Genomic DNA, 22,058 nt, shown 5'->3' with positions numbered 1-22,058 from the left:
TAAGGACAAGAGTATCCCCTCTGATGGTCCACTTTCTACACACTCATTCACTGACTCCAGAATCCCCAGCAAGAGCAGAGTACTTTGTATCTTCCTCATTTTTCAAGATACCAAAAACAAAACAAAACAAAAACAAACAAATATAACAAAACAAAAAAACAAAGAAAAAAACCCCCCTTCCTTGCGGAGGAAGGAATTCACGTGTTCTAAGTGCCAACCATACACCGGGTGCCTGATTTATGGTGTCTCATTTCATCCCAGAACTCTGTTACCCCCAGTTTTTAGGTACAGAATCGAAGCTTGGAAAAGTTTAGACACCTTCCCAAGGTCACAGAGTTAGTGGCGGCACCAAATTCACTCCAGAGGCTTGAGCCCCGGGGCCACGCGCCTACCCAACCACATGCCCCATTTGTTACAGCAGAGACGCCACTGAATGTGAATTACACCGAGACTCCACCGATATTCACACACACACACACACACACACACACACACACACACACGGATGTACGCTCTTTTGTATTCCTCAATTGCTAAAGAAAGAAATATGTAAGGCCAGAGACCGCAGCACTGAACAGTTTTCCAACTACCAAGCAAGGCACACAGTCAGCATTTTGCCTGACTCAGGAATAACAATACCGTAACTCACACCCCCAAAGTGCCTACTATGTGCCACACACCAGCACTTTCTCTGTCAACTCATGGAATCCTCACAACCACCCCAGGAAGGAGATCCTATTATTGTGTCCATTTCACAGACAACAAAACTAAGGCACAGAATAGTGACTTGTTCAAGGTCACACAGGTGGGAAGTGACAGAGGAAGGATTCAAACTCAGCCTGCTTCCAGAGTCCAGGCTCTTCAACGCTCAGCTACACCACTTCAAGAGAAAGGAATAAGAATAACAAAGTGGATGACTGAACGTGGGGTGGGAGATGGGGTGGGCTCCGGTCTACAGTTGGAGCTTAATTTTCCCCATATTTTCAGGCCCCTACCTAGATGACACCACCTCTCCCACAAGCTGCTTCCAGAATTCCTCTTCGGCGAACAATCGTTCTATTCAAGCTCTCCTGTCAAAATGTGAGACGAGAGCCCAGGAAGACCGAGGCGCTGGCCTCTAGGCAGCTTTTAAAGCCCCTGCACAGGGGGAGACGTTTGAGGATGCTTGAGTTCAGACCTACAAAGCACTTCCTCGACACATGGGGGTTTTGTCTGGATGGCCCTGAGAAATGGTCGTTTCCCATTAACACAATCAGCCCTGCTCCTGGATGCCCAGGGGGTCTGCTCATCCCCTCTCCATCATCTCTTTGCAGCTTGGGGAAGAACTCAGGTGACTGTTTCCACGGTGCCTTCTGCTCTAATCCACCGGGGTCCTGCTGAAGAGGGGCAGCTGGTAGAGCTAATGCTGTGAGCGCACCGGCTCTGTGCAAACAGGGTGATAGGGGTGATAAAGACAGTCACAACACACTAACGTGGCAGCGTGCCAACCCCAAGCTGCCCAGGCAGGACTTGTGCTCAAAAGAACTTTAATTGAATTCTTTCAGCAAGTGCAGCAGAAAAATTCATAATGAGGTACCCCCCCTCCAACTATGTCACTCAGCTCTACACTTCTGTGGATCCACTGAAAAATCACTTTTAACAAGGATACGGGAACGTGTGTGGACGTGAACCTGAACATCGTGTTCTGCGGGGAAAGACAATGATCCAATCCGTGGATTTTTATTTTCAAAGCGATTTAAGTGAGGCATTCTGCCATAATCAGCTTTACTACCCCTATTAGTATAGGAAAACAAGTTCTGAACCTAGCTCCCTAGTGGAAAACGCAAAATTTGTATAATTAAAATTATACTTGTGAAATTCAAACACACTTTAATTTCCTAAGGGTCCCCTAATCAAGTCAGAAGTTCTTACCAAAACCAATTATCCGCTTTGAAAACAGAAGAGGAAACACACATGTAACAGTCTCGTGGAGATTCACAGCCCAGTTCTTGCCTTGGCCCGAGCACCCCGAATTCGATCCTTTTTCCCCGAGTGGAAGAGAAGGTGAGCCTACCAGCTGGCTTTTATTAAGTGTTATGTGTGTAAGTTTAAACATTTTTGTTTGTTTGTTTGCCTTTAACTACAAAAAGGACACACTTGAGAGATATCCCAGAGGGAACGGAATTGAAGAGATAAGAAAATAACCCAGGAGAGCATCAATAAATACAGTGTCCACCCACCCCGCCCCACTCCAGGCCCCCTCGAGCTTTTCTGCTTAAGACCTCACAGCAGTTTTTCAAACACTTGCCCAGGACTGTTAGGATACTCAGGATGCCCACGCCAACGCCATGCTGAGGAATGAGGCAGAGGAGAGCAGCTTCATTCCTGCAACGGACAGACAACAGACCAAGAATCCCAAGGTCCTGTTGGGTAAGGCAGCGACACCAGGTTTCTCACATCCTAACCAGGTAATCTACTGAAATGTGGCTGCTTTTCTTGAGTAACTGGAAAGTCTTGTCCAAGAGTCACATGGAAATACAGAATACACTCCAAGGCACTAAAATATTTAAGAAGTAGGGGTTGCAATGTTCCATGTATACCATCAATATGAAATGTTACCAGGCTAAGGCTTTAAAAAAAAAAAAAAAACCGAAAGAAAAGTTATAAGCAAACAGGTTTTCTCCTCCTGCCTCCCTAGAATCCATTTCGGGGATGAGAATACTGACTTTTCACCCTCTTGGCTTGGGTGTTCCCAACAGTGGCCCCGCACTATGATGACAGCCTCCCCGTCCGCCCACCCAGGCTCCAGCAGTTACCCGGAAGGTAAAGCAAAATGCCTGCAGTAAAACTTTACTTTTCAGTAGGTGCAATCTGAGAACCTGCCACACATGGCCTCTCTAGGATGGCGAATATCGCGGCCAACGGAGCAGGGTTTGGTGTTAAAACTTTCACGGCCAGGCCCTGGGAAACAGAGTGCGCGCACACGCACACAGGCGCCCACGCAAGCATGCAGAAGGAGACACACTCAGCGGAGAGCCAGTCATGGGAACCGCTGCTTTGCTGGTTCCTTGCCTCCCTCCCACCAGAGCGGTCACCTCATTAATGTCACTCAGCATCGCGTTCTGCTACACTGGGTCTTTCTGCGCGCTGTTCCCGCAGGCAGCCCGAAGCCGGCTTCCATTGTACGCTTCTGTTCCTTGGGAAACTATCAAAAGCTTTGATTGGAGAAGAGAAAAAACTTCCAGAGGGCCTCTCTGCTCGCTCCTCCAAGTTTTTTCTCTGTGGTGCTTTATTCAAAATCACTACACATACAAACCAAGCTCTGAAAGTCATTTATAACACGGCAGCTAGAAAGAAAGAGAAGAAAGAAAGAAAGAAAGAAAGAAAGAAAGAAAGAAAGAAAGAAAGAAAGGTAAAAGAAAAAGAAAAAGAAAAAGAAAAAGAAAAAGAAAAAGAAAAAGAAAAAGAAAACGAAAAAAAAAGAGCTAGTGATCACTACGGCCCGTCTACCTGCAACTGCCCAAAGAGAATAATTCATTTCGGTCGAGGATATGGATGAAGGCCTGAATACATTCCAACACCGTTTTCTGCCCTTCAAAACAATAAAAATGTAAAAACCCCAGGGAAAGAAGGCCCAAGGTGGCAGGAATGAGAATCTCTTGACCCCAAGGAATTTATTCTCCTGGATCTTCTAAAGCACTCTCTCCCCAGAATGCATCATCAAGACCATTTTATTAGATTTTTCTAAACCCTTGAAATTGTCACATAATTGAAACAGAAACAGCAATTTAGAGCTCCGAATGGATTTGTTAAAAAGAAGATTCTGGGCTGGCCCCGACATCCCCTCCTTGGCCGCTCTCGCCCCTAACCTAAATTTAAGACCCTTGCACACAAAACCCTATTTATCTTTTAAATCCTCCCTTGCCATAAAAGTTACACATTCCCCTAATGCCTTAGATTTCAGGACATTTGGGAGAAACTCATCCCAGACAACAGGCTAAAAAAAGAATCCATTAGCATTAACTTGCCTGTCACAGTCAGTGACAAATAAATGAATGTGATGCTTTCAGATCAGTCATTGGTGGAACTACCCCCAGGCAGATAAAGACCAGGCCTGGGAGAGAGAAGGCTCACGGAGAGACCTCTCACACAGCAGTGTCTCAGCTGTCCCCTGGCCGCTCCCCAGGACTTCACTCTCAAAGGCAGCAAAAACACAGCCATCAGATACAGAAAAGGAAATGCATTCCCCATGTCCACCGAGCAACCCCAAGATGAAGGATGCATGCTTCCTTCGAGAGCCACGACCCTGGGAGCTGACCCAGCCACTGGACATACCATTTCCCGAATCTCAACGTGCTATTCTATCCATCACCCCTAGAAAGGACAACAGTACCCTCAAACCATTGGTAAGGTCCTCGTATGATCTAGCCAGCGCCATCTTTGGGAACAGTAACAGACAACGGATGCTTACACTGGGTCACCGTAGGCTCTTCGTGTTCATTAACCCATTTTTAATCTCCTCAACAAATCTAGGAGGGAAGTGCTGTGAAAACCCCCATTTTACAGGTGAAGAAACAGAGGCACAACACCATTAAGTGATCTGTCCTCAATGCCCTCGCTGGGAAGTGGCGTTCAACTGTGCTGAAAAGGTTCTTACAAAGGAAGCAATGGAAACTAACCAGAAGCTTCCCGGCCAGACTACACAAAAATCTATTCCTGCTTCCCGGCCTCAGCACTACATGGCAGTCGGGCAAAGCTCAAGGACCTAAAATCTACTGCTGACGTTGGATGCAGCGGGGCCCTGTGGCTAAGAGAGCAAGGACTTGGAATTCAGACTTTGGTCCAAAGGCCAACACTGACCCTCCCTAAGATTGCGGCCCCAGGAAAGCTGCTTACCTCCCTGGGCCTCAGTTTACCATTCCTCGAGGCGGAGAGAACACGAAGCACTGCAAAGGACTGGTGTCAGGATGAAATTAAAGGAGATTAAGCGCAGAGGCTTAGCACAATGCCTTGAACAGACTGACTCACAACAAGTAACAGCCATTATTTTGGGTTAGGATTTTTCTTCATCACTGAAAGTCTCAAAATAAAATAAAGAAGTACAGCAGGCACACACCCTGAGAAAAACTTTCCAGATCACTGGGAACTTGATGTTATCTACTCTTGAAAGACAGAGAGAGCAGAGATATCTTGTTATACACATGGGACCCTGGGAGCTGACCCAGCCACTGGACACACCATTTCCCGAATCTCAACGTGCTATTCTATCCATCACCCCTAGAAAGGACACCTGCCCCAGCAGGACCAACCGCCCTAGAGCCCGCTGCTCCGACCACGTACCACGAGGTGCTCGGTCCCAAGACCACACTTGCTCACACGGCAGGCACAGGGCCTGACTCCAAAATCTCATGTTCCTCACACCTGGCAGCCACTCCGAGCGAGAGGTGACCCCAAGCAGACCTCTGAAGGTGCAGCTCAGGCTGCTCTCAGCCACAGGACACACACCCCGGTGATCCAGACAAACGGTGATTTCCACACCAGGAAATGACATCTCATTGTCTACACACAGCAAGGTCAAGATCACCGCTCGGACAAGGACAGAGTACAGAACTTTGAGATTTTGTCTACATCATGACCCCCAGCTAAGAAGGTAAAGAGGAGAGGAAGAGAGAAGACAGAAGCAAGAGAAGGACAGAGCTCTTTGCGGTTGCCACACCCCCAAAGAGCAGGGGTGGTATCTGCCGAGAACATCGATCCTAGAGAAGGGTCTCCAGCCAGAGAGAACACAGTATGAATGACGCGGAAGGCACAGGTCCAGGGTGGGAGGGTCTCCACGAAACCACATCAGCCACAGTCCCATCCGTGACCCTGGCTTCCAGACTGATCCAAAAGAGCTCAGAACATTTGTAGGGAGCATCTCTGTGACCGTGCACACATAAGACAGGTTCCCCAGCACATGTCAAATAAAGCCCAGACTCGTTTGCTTAGCCTGGCATTCAAAGCAGCACAACCTGGCCCCAGCCTGCTCTCCACGCCTTCACCCCGCGCACCATGCAACACATACCCTTCGCTGCAGCGGCCCGCTGACCTCTCCTAGCCCCTTGCATTCCTGCCATTCTTCCCTCCTTCCTGTTCCTCAGGATCTGGGGGAAAGACCACCTCCTCTGAGAAGCTATCTTAGCTCTTCCTTCCTCGGAAGACCGTTCTTGCTGCTCTGCTGTGTTTTTCACATCCTCTCCTGTACCACAGGTAGCACCCGTCCTCCCAACTGGAAGTGAAGACCCTTGAGACAAGAATCGTGTCACCTTTGCCGTTTTGCATTCATGCCACCAACACGGAGATCGATGGTGCACCAACGAGCAGCAGTAAAAGCTAAGGTTTGGGGTTTTTTTGCAATTCATAAAATATGTTTGTGTCCTTACAATTCATTGTCCGGGGAGGCAATAAGGCATGAACCTAAATAACCATACGACACAGAACAAAGTGCCTGACACAGGTGCTGGTGCTAAGCAGAAACCTGGTAAGTAATTGCCAAGTACCAAGAATGGCAACTGAACGCACGGAAGCAACAGTCTGTCCCCACCCCACCCTCGCTCTTACCCTGCTGTGCCTGCACACCTGGCGGCGTGTGACGTGCTCGTCCACCTGCTCACTACTTGTGTGCCCCCCTAGAGTGAAAGCCCCATGAGGGCAGGGACTTTGTGGTCTTATTCTCCACACTGTCCTCAGGACCGCACACAGGCCTTGGCACACAGTAGGTGCTCAATAACGTTTCGTGAACAAATAAATGAACACGTGCCCAGCACAATGCCTAATGAGCGTGTCAAAAACTTTCTGCAAATTTATTATTATTATTTGCTAGCTTATTATTACTGTTATCATTATTATAGTTTGCCATGACTGAAGAAAAGGTAAAGCGCTATGGAAATCCAGAGAAAGAAGGACTCTCTCGAAGAGAGAGCAGAAACAGCTCTGTGGAAAAGGTACCCCAAGTCGGGCTTTGCAAGAGAAGTGGGTAGCACACAGGCCTGAGAAGAAAGGGCAGGGCATGCAGGGGTGCACAAAAGGGCAGCTATTCAGAGAAGGGGGAACGTGCAGTTTCAAGGCAGCAAAAGGCCGAAGTGTCGAGAAGTAAGCTGGAAGAAGACACTCCTTGTACAGATCTTGAAGGACCCTAACCAGCTGGCTAAGACGTTCAGACTTTGCTCGGTGGGCACTGAGGGTTTCCTGAATCCCCAACAAAAGTGGCTGCATACAGTCAGCAATTAAAAACAATTAAACAAGCTCTTGTGCAAGGAACACACCAGATCGAACAAGAGAACACAGATGATGAACTACATCTCTCTTTCGTGTTCCTGGGACTTTCGGCCAGAGAAAGTTCAGGTTTAAAAATACGAAAGGACAGGAACAAAGGATGCTGCCTCAAGGGGCACCCAAGAGGGTCAGCTGGTTCCTCAGAGAGTGCCTCCCTCCTCCCCCCTTCTCGGAGGGGCAGAGGGGTCTCACCTGCCTGCCGAAAACGTCTGATACGGATCACAGCAGCTCTGGCTTCCGGCAGACTGACCTTAACACGAAAGGAAGGCATGCAAGGAAAGGCAAAATCTCGGGGAAGGACATTTGTAGGACGAGGTGCCCCTCCTCCCGAGCTGACACCTGCTGCTGACCGGAACGCAGGAAGGAGCCACGCTCCCCGACAAGAAAACAGCTAAGCCACGAATCCCCCAGGGTCCTCGTGGTTGTAGACAAGGCTGCAGACACACCACCACGTCCCCGCTGGGAACCAGAAACCCACCGGCAGGGTGGCCGGCGAGGTGACAGCTGCAGATCACCCAAGATGGCACGACGCTAGAATGACCCGACCCACAGCAGCAGGGGAAGGCCAGATGCCGAACACTCACCCCTCGCCCGCCCCGGAGAAGCTGCCAAGAAACCACTCCCCCGGAACAGGAGGTGCGTGTGTAAACCGCTCGTGCTGTGCTGCACCCATCTGGACGGATGCATGCGTAACAGAGAACCTTCCAGGCCCTGAAGCCTCATCAGTGGACGAGACAGGAGCAGGAAAACCTGGCCTTCGCGCAACCTTGCCACAACTCAGCGGTGTGACCTGGGAGCTGCCAACCTAACCTCCCTGCGTGTCAGCTGCCTCCACCCTGAAAAAGGTGGGCTGGATTCAACTCAAGCATCCGGTGAGGTCAGCCATCAACAGCGCCTGCCAGCAGGGGGCTTACATTCTGATCAGGATTTTTCTTGGGTCATTTTCCACTGTAACTTTTCTTATTCTACAAAGATAATTCGATAACGGGGTGCCTGGCTGGCTCTGTCACTACAGCACGGGACTCTGGATCTTGGCGTTGCAGGTTCGGGCCCCACGTTGGGCACGGAGATGACTTAGAAACGACAGTCACAGTAAGTAATTCTATAATAATGATACCAGACGACACCTGCAGGCACAAACTTGTGCCAGGCTCCCAGCAAAGAGTTCTGCATTCACGCTGAAAACCACTCCACGCCGGGGACTACACCCCTGTTTTAAAGAGGAAGAACCTGAGGTGTGGAGGGGCCCACGTGGGGTGCCCACGGTCACCCAGCTGCCACTGAAGACAACTGGAAATAGGCTGAAGAAATGAGATCTCCGTGGATCAACAGATAAGGTTCTGGCTTCTAACACGTAAGGAGGAAAATGGCAACCGGGGAGCGGAGAAGGCTTTGGTACACGCGAGCATGATCAGGGCCGGTGGGGAGTTGCCCCCAGACTCGCCCGTGCCCGAAGAGGTTCAGCCGCCTCTCGGTTTTTCCGCACAAGAAAAAGAACCCACAAAGCGTGAGCAGAACTCTTGCAGGCAGCCGACGCTTCTGCCCAAAGGGACTGACAAAATGATATGACATGATGGATCCAATCATGCCCGTTCCTCCAACGGCTTCCAATTAAGTCATCTTTTTTAGAAATAGCACGACCCTTTCAATTTTTTAAAAGACAGAGGGGAGGAAACTCTTACATATTTTACAAAATGAAATAATCATCCGGCGAAATAGGAAGATACAGAACAGACCCATCGTCTTCTGATCAAAATGTACTTCGCTAATTAACGGCCACTAGTCTCCAAAGAGTCGCCCCTCGACTAGTTAATAAAGCCCCATTATACTTCACTTGAGATGGGAACATTTACATCGCAAAGGGGATGAATGCACTGCCGGATTCAAAACCCTTCCTTCGGATTCAAAACCCTTCCTTCGGGTCGCTCATTAAAATTCTGGTCAAAACAGATTTTTATTTATATGATACATTAAAGAATATTATGACAGTACTAACGTGAAGTCTGCTCCTCCCTGCCTCGGCTTTGCTTTCGTATTAAGTTATGGCTTCTTTCCACTACTCTTGTTTTAACACCTCCACGAATATTTCTCCGGCGACTGCTAGCAAAGAGGGACAGCCAGAAAGCCGAGGAAAGCATCTGAACTGAAACCCGCGCTGACATATCACTGACAAGCTGCTCACCCAGCCCCCGAGGAGGGGGCGCAGCGCCCCGCGCACCAGGACCCCGACACCTCCACACACACAAGTTTTATTGAAGGGAGATAAACAAAAAATAAATAAGGCTTGACTTGAACTCCTAGTCTCCCCGCCAGCCAGGGTTTGGCCTCCAACACTAACTTCAGTCTGAAATCCCCATGGCCGGGCTCAAATTCTATCGGAAAATAACTGTTGACAAGAAAGGCACTTTCTCCCCACCTTGCCTCAACTCCCAACCAGCACACACCTCGCCAATTCCCCAGCCGCTTCTCTGGAGCTGAGCGAGCCCAGAGCCCTGGGAAGGGGTGCCCCTCCGCACGGCCAGCTAGAGTCACCGCACGGGATGACATCACGGGGGCTGGGTGAACCACCCAACCAGGGAACTCCAAAGTCTGCGCGCCGGCTGCGGCTCTGCTGCTCGAAGCCTGACCACCACCCTGAGCTGCGTGCTCTGCCCGGACGGACAGGTCACACCCCTAGATCTCCCCCACAGGATAGCACACTGGGCGGGGGCCCAGTTCTGGAGCTAGGCTGCCCGTATCCCACTTCTCACCATGCGTGCCTCGGTTTTCTCATCTATAGATTGGACATGATCGTAGTGCCCACCTCTCAGGACACAGGCGAAGACTGGATGAGTTGATATACGTAAGGACCCTACAACAGTGCCTGGCACATAAATTCAATTAACGTCACTATGATCACTCTCTTGGCGACTGGTACGAGAGTCTAACAAAATTAACAGTAAAAACAGCAGGTAATACATCTGGTACTATCACGCACCAGGTCTTTTTTTTTTTTTAAGCACTTTACCTTTAGTAATTTATTTAATCAGCACAAAAACTCAGTAAGATAGGGTATACAGGGTTCCAAGAAACCAAACGATTTGCCCACATCCACACAGCAAATGAGGGGAGGAGCTGGGATGCAAACCCAAGCTGCTGCACTTGAAAACATCATTAAGAGAGACGATTAAACCAATGAAAATAACGGTAGCAGTGACAACTAGGAGGGATGAGGCCCTCACTGTGTCCTGGGCTCTTTTACTCTCCACAGCAACCTTGGGAGGGAGCTATTCCCATCACTCGCCTTTTACAGAGGAACAAACAGGCGGGGAGAGGAGGTTTGCTCAGTGTCTTGGGACCTGAGATGCAGATGGAGATAACAGATAGGAAAGTCCTTGGGAAAGGGTGTCGTAAAAAGCAAGGTATTGTTACGCAATCTCTAGAACTCCACGGAAAGATGTCCTCCCCCAACTGGTATAATATTTGCTCACATCTAAAAGTCTGACAATCCACCTAAAACATCCCAGACTCCAGGTTGGGGATGGGGGGTGGGGGGAGGTGCATACTTTGACAAGTTCGAGAAATAGAGTCTGTTTCGTTTTCAAGTTGAATGCATCACTGAAAAACCAAATGCCAGAGTACGTTAAAATGAAATATAGTCTTCCTGGTTTAAAAAAAAAAGAAAAAAAGTGGCAGGGAGTGAGGGGTGGGCAACAAGAGGGAAGAGAAAACAGGTCAAACCCACGGTCTGACCAAGTCAGGGATTTTTCCAGTTTCCCTCTAGGGTAATCTGATCCTAGTTCTGGGTGATCAAATGACTAACCTGGAAATTTGAAGATTCACACTTATGGAAGAAACAGCAATTCTTCCAAACCCAGGAAATACTGCTAATTCTGGAAAGCCTCCGAAATGTCAAGGATCGCACACAGTTTGAAAAGCAACCTTTACACAGTTTACAGTCCCAAAGTTCGTGCTCAGTACAGAAATAATCTAACCTCTTTGGTTCATTGATTCCTATTATTTGCTTAATCATTAGGGGGGGAAATGCCTTAAGAAAGTATTTTTGCTCTATTTACTTAAGAGATCTGTGTTTCCTTCGAAAGAAAAGAAAGGAAAAGAAAAAGTACACGGGAAAAAAAGGAAGGAAGGATGGATCACACCGCAGCCTCCAGACCCGAAATTCTCAAAATGTCATCCACAAGGGCCAACTTTTTCTTCATTAAAGTTCTTCATCCCTCCCTTTACCTGTGGGAGACTATGCTTGAAGAAATAAATGGAATTTGCAAAAGCAACAGCTCTTTCCCTTTATGACCTGTAATTGCGAGCTTCACCTCCCGCCCCCCGCCCAAAGAATGCCAAGGCCACAAGCTACAGAAAAAGTCTACCTCTCAATATTACACAGGGAAGAAAAAAGTATAATTAAAACATGCGATTTTAACATGTTTAAGCCCATAAATTTCACCTTCGGTTCCAGGTAGCTCTGTTCTCATACCCACAGCTGGCTCAGCGAAAACTGTGTTAGCCACACACTTTGAAAAAGTGAAGGCTGATCTCAACCCTCTAAGCAAATCTTGTAGGGCCACTCGACCAAGCTTGTAACAGACTCAGAGCTTCTCCCCAGCCCCCAGGCCCCGGCACTACCATACAGAGGCAGCACGGCTGATTTGAAACGTGCCCTGATTGATCCCACCAACCTGAAACCAAGACAGCACTGCCTCCGCTTCAGATTCAGGGCTTTAGGGGTCTACGAAGTCGTTTTTCCAAGAAAAGACAAGCTGTTTACTCAAATTCTATTCCTCTCCATAAACTCCAAGTTGTAAGGGCCTCAAACAGAACCCTCCAAAAGACAGTCACAAGGAAATGTCCAAGTTCTCCTGATAGGATCTTGGCAATGCTTAAAAAATAAATAGAACATTTGCATAAATATTGCAACAGACGGAGCTCTGTCCTGCCACGAGGGATCAGGCTTGCCCCTGCCGCCTGTTGGGTGCTCAGAACCCACCTCGGGATGGCTAAATTGCAGACGCACGTGGTTATCTCGCAGAGCTCCTTGCCTGGCCTGGACTCTCACAGCCACATGCTGATACCCTGAAGGAACCTGAAGGCACCAGGTTTCAACACTTCATTGCCAGTACTCTGTTTGAAATTCGAAATCCTTGGCAAACCGTCTCTGAGTGCTAAAATCCTATTACTGATTCTCCCGCTTACCTTGGGTTGCGCCCGACGAGGAAATGCAACTTTGGGGTCAATCTGAGGGGAAAATGGGAAAGCAAGAGTCAATTCCGGTATTTGGAGGAGAGGGAGAAAAAATTATGATTACTCACCTAATTATTAATCACTCATTTCTCAGGCTTATAACCCAGCTTTTAGTAACTTCTCAGGCAACTCAAAAGTTCCTTAAACTTTGATCCAAACTTTACTCATCCCTCCCACAATGTAACAAATAAAGCTAGCCTCTCTAAAATGTCCTACCACGTATTTCAATGTGTGATACTCTTAAAACATCAGATCTCACGTGTTCTTATTTAAGCAAGGTTTCTCTTCCACAGACGCTGGACATTGAGTGGTACCTGCATCTAATTTGCAATGCATGGCTGGGAGAGAAGATGGGAACATCATCCCTGAAAAAAAAATCATAACCTGAAAAATTAAACGTAAGGATTTTCCAGCAGTCGGTTAACTGGAGAGGAGATCTTCTCCCCAGCGAAAACTAAACAAGGCAGGTAGAAAAGGGGATTCCAACTTTTTTTTAAATCATCAACATCCAAAAACTGCCCCATAGACATCGTGTCGGCCAAAGTACAGTTACTGGAGTTAGCCCAAAACACGGTTCATCCTGCAGTGAGGCCGCAAGAGGAAGCAGGTGTCAAAAGCTATGGACCCTAATCCAGTTCTTAAAAATAATAACAAGAAAGTAAAATAAAAGGGAACACATAGGGGCGTCCGGGTGGCACAGCGGTTAAGCGTCTGCCTTCGGCTCAGGGCGTGATCCCGGCGTTCTGGGATCGAGCCCCACATCAGGCTCCTCTGCTATGAGCCTGCTTCTTCCTCTCCCACTCCCCCTGCTTGTGTTCCCTCTCTCGCTGGCTGTCTCTATCTCTGTCGAATAAATAAATAAAATCTTTAAAAAAAAAAAAAAGGAAACGCATAAGCTAAAACCACCTGGATTTTAAAAATCACAGGGGGTAGAAATCTATGAGCAACCTAAACGCGAATCACAATAGTAAGGCCATCATGGGGAGAGGGTTAAAAAAAAAAAAATACTGAAAAAAAGAAGTCGGAATCTACTGTAACAATCAGGGTATTCTTCCTACCCCAACCCCAATCAGAATGGAAAAACATCCTCTACCCCAGATCAGACACTTCGTAGAACACATGACTCTCAAAAGGGGAATGGCTTTAAAACTCAAAACAATTCCCACGGAAGCATTTGACTCTAATAGGCTGATCCGAGGTGGGGGAAGTTGTTAGGCAGAAAATATGGGGAGGGAAAGCATTTTAAAAATCCCCATTATGGGTTTTCATTAGACTTCTAAATGTCACAAGTCTTTGGGTAAAACTCAACATAGAATATTGCTATAAGTAATTTATTTATATGCTCTGACTTTCATAATATACAATTTTCCCCTTTTAAAATGTAGACCTGAACCCTGCTTTTCGGTTCTGCCGTGCGGTGGCAGAAAGAGGAAGGCTGTGGGACAAAGCACAGAGTGGGGGGCAAGGCCCACCAGCTAGTTCCTGCACCCAGACCTCCATCCCTTGGGACACCCCAGCTGGGAAGACAAACAAAGATTTACCACTTCTATTAAAGTGGTTTAAAGACCTAATAAAAGTCCACAGCATGTTTTCTTTTGTTTTGTTTTTTTACCTTTTGAAACATCACCTGAGAAATGAGGGATTACTTTTCAAAAACTAAAATAGACAAAAATCTCTGATCTAGGAAACTACCCTCTCATCAAGATTAACGTTACCACAGCTACAGGTGTGTGCAGCACTGGCTAGGGCTGTCTACGAGAGAGGTACAACAGGTGTGGATTTTCCATTCTGTTGACCAAACGTTAAGACAGATGCGTCTTTTTATAAACACTCCCCCAGACTACGGCTTTTGAGCTGACCAGCACACAACTGCAGTAAGAAGTCACCTTGTTTGTGGAGTAAAAGGTGAGGGACATGTCCGGAGAGAGACCAGGAGCCCGGGGGCAGGGGGAGGACAGGAAGCCCTGAAGAGAGCGGAACACTCAAAAAATATCTAAAATTACAAAACTCGAAGCCAATTCGGAATTCCTGGATGGTGGGTTTGTGATAACCGCGTGTCAGACCACCAGGCGCGTTCTTTGGTGTGCAAAGTTTACACGCTGAAATCTCTAAAGCAGAGGACAGGTCAAGGTAAGTATGGCGAATCCCAACCTTTTGCACATCCCTGTCAACTATATTTTTTTAAACGAACAAAAAAGAAAACTACCAAAAATTAAAACATTAGTTAGTTAGGCACAGCTCTACTTACTGTAGCTACAAGTCCTCTAGGGAAAGACTAGGGTACTATTTTGGATGTGAATGGCCGTTACCTAAACAAAGCTTTTAAGGTAATGGTAAACAAGATCCTCGTTTCCATGTCAATAAACCAACCGCTTCTGCCTCCTGCACTGAACGTTGAAACAAAGTCAAAAGCTAGGTTATACTAAATAATAGTGACCAAAACATATCCACAAACAATTAGGGAGGGAAAACCGCACGTTTTGCACCTGATACCGAGGGCTATGACCCACCAGGCACCATAGAAACCACACACTATTTCTCCTACCCAGGGTGGGGAGACGGAGTGAATAATAAATTCCTGAATTTGCCTTGAAATATTTCCTCTTTAATTTTGCTAGCTTTTTGAAACATCTGACCAAGAAGTCAAGGGGAAAAAAAAAAATTCTTCAGATATCCATTATCACCCTACAAATGACTGTCCCTAAAATTAAATTATTTAAAAGCGCAAAAAGGCTGGGCTGCAAACTATGACAAGTCCAGCACAATTCATAAAGCAACTTAAAGTGTCCGTAGGTCCTCTCTTGGGGGCTAGGGAACATGCACCTGACCTCTGATCAGAGAAAGAGGGTGAATTTGCAAAATAAATTCATGTGCACCAAAGGTAGCCAGGTTTCTTTCCCTTTTTCCCTTTCCCCTCAATGTTAAAGCCAAAAGGGGCTTGGAAGATCACCCTGTTCCACTCCTATATTTTACAGAAAAGGAAACTGAGGCCCCAAGGCAGGGAACTTGTCCAAGTTCATAAAGGGCAGCTGGGCCTAGAACGGGATCCTTTGCCTTGCCCCACCGCCTACCACAGTCCCAAGCAGCCCAGCACTGCATCCCAATGTCACCTCCAGGCCCCTGCTTTGGCGGATGTATAAAAACTGTGGGGAGATACTAACAGGCATAAAGGGAAGGGGGAGAGCCACAAAGCTAACACAGGGGTCTAAATAAAACACTAGGAGCTGTCCGCCCCCCCCCCATTGTACTAGGATCTTTCTTCCCTTCATCTCTAATCTCTACCTAGAGACTCTTCCCCTCTTCACCTGAGTGTCTGAAACCTTCTAATGCTATAAAAGTACCCTCGCTCCAAATAAAGGATCTGGGGGAAAAAAGCAAAACCAAATCCCTTGGAAACCCAAGGCCTTATCAGTCTTAGATTTCAGTCCATCTGGAGTCACCCACTGGACGCCCAGCTTGCCTCTGGGAGGTCTCTTTCCCTTCTCAAACCGCATTCCAAATCCGAGGTGCCCCAGGAGGGACCTGTTGCCTGGACCTGTGATTAGCGCCCCCTCGCCTTCCTCCTGTCCCCAGTCCCTCTACGCTGGCCAGGCACCGGGCTGTGCCTTCTAAAAGCCAATTCCCACAGCCACAGTTGGGAACGCGTGCTGTGCTCGGCTGACAAAGAAAAGTTGCCTTTGCTCTGCGGTGCAGTTTGTTTGCATGGTCCCTGGGCCTGGTAGATAGCCTGTCCCTGAGCTGACCCCTCCCCCAGCCCTACGCTCCGCAGCATCTGGAGCTGCAGGGGGACAGGCTCTAAACAGAAAACCCCAAACCCAGCCATGGCAGCAAACTTTAGAGCCAACTCGAGAGCCCTGCTTATCACTACCCAGTTCTCAGCACAGAAGCAAAAGAAAGCACTGTCCCTTTAAATGGGGCTGTCAATGCCCAGATGGGTCCTGAACAGGGGCGAACAACAACAACGACAGAAAGCAACCTACCGTCTTGGAATCTAACTCATGGTGGGGCTGACCTAATACTTTATCTACACTTGCTGGGTCTGCGAACGTGACGAAACCGAAGCCTCTGAAATGAGACAAAGAGGGAGAAAAACAAACAAGAAAATGTGACACCACTGAAAGCAACAAGGAGTGAGCCCTCCTGCAGAATGGAGAGAGCCAAAGTTGCCCCCCGCACCCCCGCTGCCCACGGCCCTCCCCCAAACCCCCTCCGCCTCGCAAGAAAACACATCAAGGTTAACGGGGGAAGTGGAACGGGGGCAGGGCGGGTGGAGGTAACTTGGAAAATGCTGGTGTCTCCACTCTTTCGCCACCTCAGTCTCCTCTCCTCCTCCCCTTCCCTTTCTTAACGCTTTGTTTTATTCCGAAGAAAACCCGGCGCTCAGAAGAGATTGATCCAGCTTTCTAAAAGGGGCTGAAGAGTTTGGGGAGCTGGGAGTGTGGGGAAAGCATACATTAAAAAAAAAAAAAAACTATGTAGAAAGTGAATGAAGCTGAATGTCATTTTAAACAGGAGAAAAAGAAGCGACGGGAAAAGGACTTAAAGCAGAGAGCTGGACATCTCTGAATCCAGAGTTCAGCCCCAATTAACAATAACCTTTCGGGTTATGGGGGCGGGGGTGGGGGGTGGAATACAGCGACGTTCGAAACCAGCCACATGCCTGAGCCCCATTCTAAATCCGCTTAGCTACTTCCGAAGACACCTCCAAAAATAACACTTAAACTTTGTTCTAAAATAAAGACAAAATCCAGAAGGGAATGGTTTACCTGGAGCGTTTCGTAGTGGGATCTCTCATGACCATACATTCTCTAATTTCTCCAAATTTGCTAAAATAGTCTCTAAGGCTATCTGTAGAGAGAGAAAGAGAGAGATGGGGGGGGGAGAAGGTGTGGAAAAAAAAAGCAATGCAAATTTTGATCAAGGACAAAAACCAAAAGTAGTTTTCTGTTGTTATTCTGTTTTGTTTTTGCATTTTTTGCACACGCGGGGGAAATTCGGCAACAGAGGTCGCGTAGAGGGCTCGGAAAGGATTTCTATTTAAAAAAATAACCTTGCACAGGAGAAGTGGGGAGCCAATGGCGGGGGGGGCCCTCCTACACCCGGATAACAAAGAGCAATAAAGAAGCCAAGAAGGGGGGGACCCAGACGTCCCCCCCTCCCTCCCTTACCTGGTGAGGTCTGCCAGCTCAGTCCACCGATAAACATTTTACTAGAGGGAGAAAACATAACAGAAGTGAGCACCGATGTCAGATCGGCCATTTTGACGTGTAACTTACAAAAGCTAAAAGGAAAGCGGGGGGGAGCGAGCGAGCAAGAGCCGGGAGGTGGGGTGGGGGAGAAGGTGACGGCGAAATGCAATCCAAAGGTGTGTAACTTCCACGGGGGGGGCGCGCGGGAGGGGCGGGGGGGCGCGGGAGATGCCCGGCTCCGCGCACCGCCGTCCCCGCCGCTGCAAGGAGAGCGAGCCCGAGGCGGCGCGGTGGGCAGCGGCTGGAAACTTACCCGGGGTCGTGCTGGGAGTCGTTGGCGCTGCCCGAGGTGCCTTGGCTCCCATTTGCCTCCATATCTGAGCCCCCCCGCCCCCCCACCCCCAAAAAACCGAGCCCCACAGCGATCGGAGCGGAGCGGCGGCCGGCTCCGAGCCCCGAGATCTCCCGCTCCCTCCTCCCCCTCCTCCTCCCCCCCGCCCGGGCTCCTCCGAATCTCTCCGCGAGCGGCGGAGCCGGGGCAGCGGCGAGAGCCGTCACACGTGGGCTCGGCTTAGCTCAGCCCCGCTGCTCGCACACCCCCCCGTCCCCGCCCCCCCGGCCCATCCCCACCTCTCCCCCTCCTCCTCCCCACCCCCATCTCCTCCTCCTCCTCCCCCTCCTCCCCCTCCTCCCCGGCGCACGTGGGGCGGAGTTCTAGAACGTCGTGTAACCAATGCCGGTGACGTCACGCACCCCGGTGCGGCCCCCGCCTGCCCGCGCGCGCACACTCGGCCCCCCGCGGCCGGACCCACGGGGGCGGTGCGCGAACCCCGCGGCCGGAGGGGGCTCCGCCTCTAGGCGGGCCCGACTCCGGGCGAGGGGGAGCGCACCCCGACTTCCTTGGATCACATGGGCTGCGGGGGGCGGGTGGATCGGGGGAGGGGGAGGCGCGGGGAGCTCGCCGCCGCTCCTCGCTTGGGCAGGGGAGAAGACGCCCCCCACCCCCTCTAGTTCAGCCTCTCCATTCAAGTTCGCCGGCCCCGGCCGCCAGGATCCGGGGATGGCACCAGCCGCCCGCCCAGCTCTGCGCCCTTTTTCCAGCCATCGCGCAGAAATTTAGGTCAAGGACGTCGGGATCAAACCCAAACCCTGGCGCTCCTCGGCGGGCCACGAGACCCCCCAGGATCGGGGAGCTTCAGGACTGAGGAGACCCTCCCGCACAAACAGCAGCCACAAGTTTTATTTTCCTTTGGCGCTGGAAGTTCTCTCTGGCTCTCGCTCCACACCCGCACGTCTTGCGCCGCTCCCCGCCCTTCCCCGGCGGAGGTACGAATCCGTGCCGGGGAAAGGTTATTTTGGAACTTTGAGAAACTGACGCGATTCCAGCGGTGAGAAAGTGCCGAAGAAAGGGTTTCGGCGTTAATCATACAGAGTTTAAAAAATATAATAAAGTAGGTTTACAGGGGTCAAGGTCAAATGATTGGGGTTCAAAGTAAATTTTTGTATATAGTGAGAAATAGTTTTGAAGCATCTCTGGGATGGCTGGGAAGGGTGGTTGTTTTCAGGAAACCCCTCTCCAACCGGCTCGTTATATATATATTTTTTTTATTATTATGCTGAGATAGTAAAATGCATGAGGTTGAAATAGCCCAGGACACCCCTCCCCAATCTGAGGAGGTGGCTGAGGGTAGCAGAAGGCTTCAAACACACTCACCCCCTACCACCTTGGTAGCAGTGTGGTGCCGCACAGGTCCTGGCACACAGTAGGTGCTTAATAAATACTGGTTTCTTCCCTCCCTGCCCTGAAAACCCCAAAAAGACGATGCTTGTAGCTTCCCAAAGGCATCGCACGCTTCCCGAGCAGATTCCAGGCTAGTCGGATTCAGACTGGATTCAATTTATGGGGTATTGAAAACAGTAAGGATACAATTATCCATATTGTTTTAAATTATTACAATAAATTGAGTTAATATGGCATGAGGGGCAACATAAATTTGTGGTTCATCAAATACTCAGATTAATGTTAAGTATGAATTGATGCCCAATTAACACTTGTCCATTAATTTTCATGGGATTAGGACACAATGGAATACACTCAACACCAGAACTGTACCGAACCCACCGCGGTCGTGGCAAAGTGGACTATTTGGAAAAGCCCAACACTAGCCAAAGCCTTGGATGACCAGATTCTTCATCTCCCTGCCTCCTAAATTTGGGATAATTCCTCACTGACAGGATTGATGGGGTGAGAGGAGAGATTGAAGTAAGTAAATATAAAAGTCTCTTTTTTATTGCAAACCTATGGGGATTGTGCTTATTATCAATCATTACCTACTATGATTGTTTTGAGGGCACTTTAGAACTTTAAACCACAAACCCCGGCATTTTCCCGTCACTCCAAGCTGCTTCCCAAATCATCTGGGGTCTCTGTGGGTTGAAGAAGCCAGTTGTTATTATGGTGATTGTTTATTATGACTATTCTCAATAACAAAATGCAGACAACAGAGCTAATTGGATTTTGTTTGGGATTTTTGCACTAGAACCACAGACCATCAGAGGTAGAAAGGCCTTTCCCGATCCAACCCTCTTGTTTTTTCATCAGGGTCCCAGAGGAGCCAAGCTCACCAGGCTAGACCCCACCCCCACCAGTCAGTCAGCTCCTAAGAGGGGCTCTGGCCCTCACTCTGATGCCCTTTGGCTCTGTTGCATGCATATTTATTCTGTCCTTCACAAGGCAAGAGTGGGTGCCCTTGCTCCCTGTTGTAGACCTACGCAAGCTGACCCTGAACTGAATTAAAACCCTGACAGGGGCTAGCACTGCAATTATGAAGTCACTGGTGGAGAGAGAGCATGATCTTATATTTCCGTGGCTACATTGTTTTTACTTGTGGATGTTTTGTTTATATGGTATAATATTTACTCTTCTTGAGCTATCATTCTATGAGTTTTTGACAAATGCATAGGATTGCGTTGTCTCCACGATAGCCAATCCAAGAAGCAGAAGAGTCTCACTGTCCCAAAAAATTCTCTCTTGCTGCCCTTTTGCACTATGTTATTTGGGGTAACTCATTATTTATTATGCATTTCTTCTCCAGCTCACTCGCTTAATGCAGCCCCGGGTCAGGAGAATTCCAGCAGCGCACGATGTCAGTGCGCTACCCCCTCTACTGCCCATGACACTGTTAGACACTCCCTTCGTGTAACTCGCTCTTCCCTTGGCATCCTTGATGCCCACATTCTTTTGGTTTTCCTCCTACCTCTGCAGCCACTCCTTCTCTCTTTACCCTGACTCCTCCTCTGCCTTTCCTTTAAATATTTGTGTTCATTCTCTTCCCCAGTTACACACCCTCCCTGGACGAGCTCCTCGGAACCATGGGTTTAAATACTACCTACTTGCTGAAGCTCCTCCAATTTAAATCTCCGGCCTGAGCTCTCCACAGAGCTCCAGGCTCTGGTTAATTTCCCATTCGCCATCTCCACTTCACCTTTCTGGAGGTACCCTGGACTCAACATGCATGTCCAAAAACACATGCATGCGTTTTCCCCCTGAACCTAAAACTCTCTTTAAGTTTCCCTATGTGGGTCAACAGAACCCCAGCCATCCTAGAGACAAGGTTGGCCCTTCTCCAGGTTGATGTCTTCCCATGTGCGATCTGTCATGAAGGTGTGTGGGTTTCACTTCCTACGTTTCTCTCAAATTCATCTTCCCTGCTGCTGCATCCCGCATTTCCCACTTGAGCCCCTGTGATAACTTTCTAAGCATTCTTCCCATACCATTTCTTACTCCATTAATGTGCCTGGAAAGCTTTCTCTGACTGGGTCAAATCCCCCTTGGTAGGCACTGTTATCTTACCAGGATGTCCTCTATGTACTTTACCCTGTGCAATCATCTGCTTTGTTCCTCCTCTCTCCACCCAACCATAAGCTCTGCCCTCCTCCACACATTAGCACATGTTAGCGCATGGTTGACACTCAATGTGAACAAATGAAAGGATGAATGAATGAATGAAGGTCAACATCTAATTTAATTGTAGGATTTATTGTATCCATGTCCATAAGTCAAATTGGCTGCAGTTTTCCCTTTTTGTATTGCCTTTGTCTGGTTATACTGGCCTCATAAAATGAACTAGTAAATGTTCCTTCTTTTTTCATTTTCTGGAACAGTGTGTATAAAATTGGAATTATGTGTTCCTTGAATGTTTGGTAGAACTTTCCGGTAAAATGTCTGGGTATGGGATAAACATTTCCTAGGTTGATTTTTAACTACCGATTCCATTTCTTTAGTGGCTATGGATCTCTTTAGGTTTTATATTCTTCTTGAGTCAGTTCTTACGCATTATG

General features: G+C 48.6%; 1 protein-coding gene and 1 long non-coding RNA gene across 12 annotated transcripts in view; one reads left to right on the top strand and one right to left on the bottom strand.

Annotated features, from left to right (window-relative positions):
- MSI2 (musashi RNA binding protein 2) overlaps positions 1-18,264 on the bottom strand; it is a 386,748-nt gene extending 368,484 nt beyond the window's left edge. For 3 of the 9 annotated variants that reach the window (XM_044390832.3, XM_026517411.4, XM_044390833.2), the window contains exons 1-5: positions 18,031-18,112; positions 17,697-17,737; positions 17,295-17,376; positions 16,509-16,593; positions 12,481-12,522 (exon numbers count right to left, since the gene is read on the bottom strand). In XM_044390832.3, coding sequence (XP_044246767.1) covers positions 12,481-12,522; positions 16,509-16,593; positions 17,295-17,376; positions 17,697-17,737; positions 18,031-18,092 — 312 coding nt within the window. In that variant the 5' untranslated portion in view covers positions 18,093-18,112. Of the gene's footprint in view, positions 1-12,480; positions 12,523-16,508; positions 16,594-17,294; positions 17,377-17,696; positions 17,738-18,030 lie in introns of all 9 variants that reach the window. The other 6 variants (XM_044390831.3, XM_048223858.2, XM_044390834.3 and 3 more) reach the window with 6 other exon arrangements.
- A 377-nt stretch (positions 18,265-18,641) lies between these two features.
- Positions 18,642-22,058, top strand: part of LOC113268851 (uncharacterized) — a 34,541-nt gene continuing 31,124 nt past the window's right edge. For 2 of the 3 annotated variants that reach the window (XR_006411523.3, XR_003321283.4), the window contains exons 1-2: positions 18,642-19,168; positions 19,796-19,980. This is a non-coding gene — a long non-coding RNA (uncharacterized LOC113268851). The remainder of the gene's footprint in view (positions 19,169-19,795; positions 19,981-22,058) is intronic. The other variant, XR_008961306.1, reaches the window with a different exon arrangement.

The sequence above is a fragment of the Ursus arctos genome, unplaced genomic scaffold (genome assembly GCF_023065955.2).
Source record: "Ursus arctos isolate Adak ecotype North America unplaced genomic scaffold, UrsArc2.0 scaffold_24, whole genome shotgun sequence".
Classification (NCBI taxonomy): Eukaryota; Metazoa; Chordata; class Mammalia; order Carnivora; family Ursidae; genus Ursus; species Ursus arctos.
The sequence above is the reverse complement of the archived record's forward strand: the minus strand, read 5'-3'. Positions and strand labels throughout refer to the sequence as shown.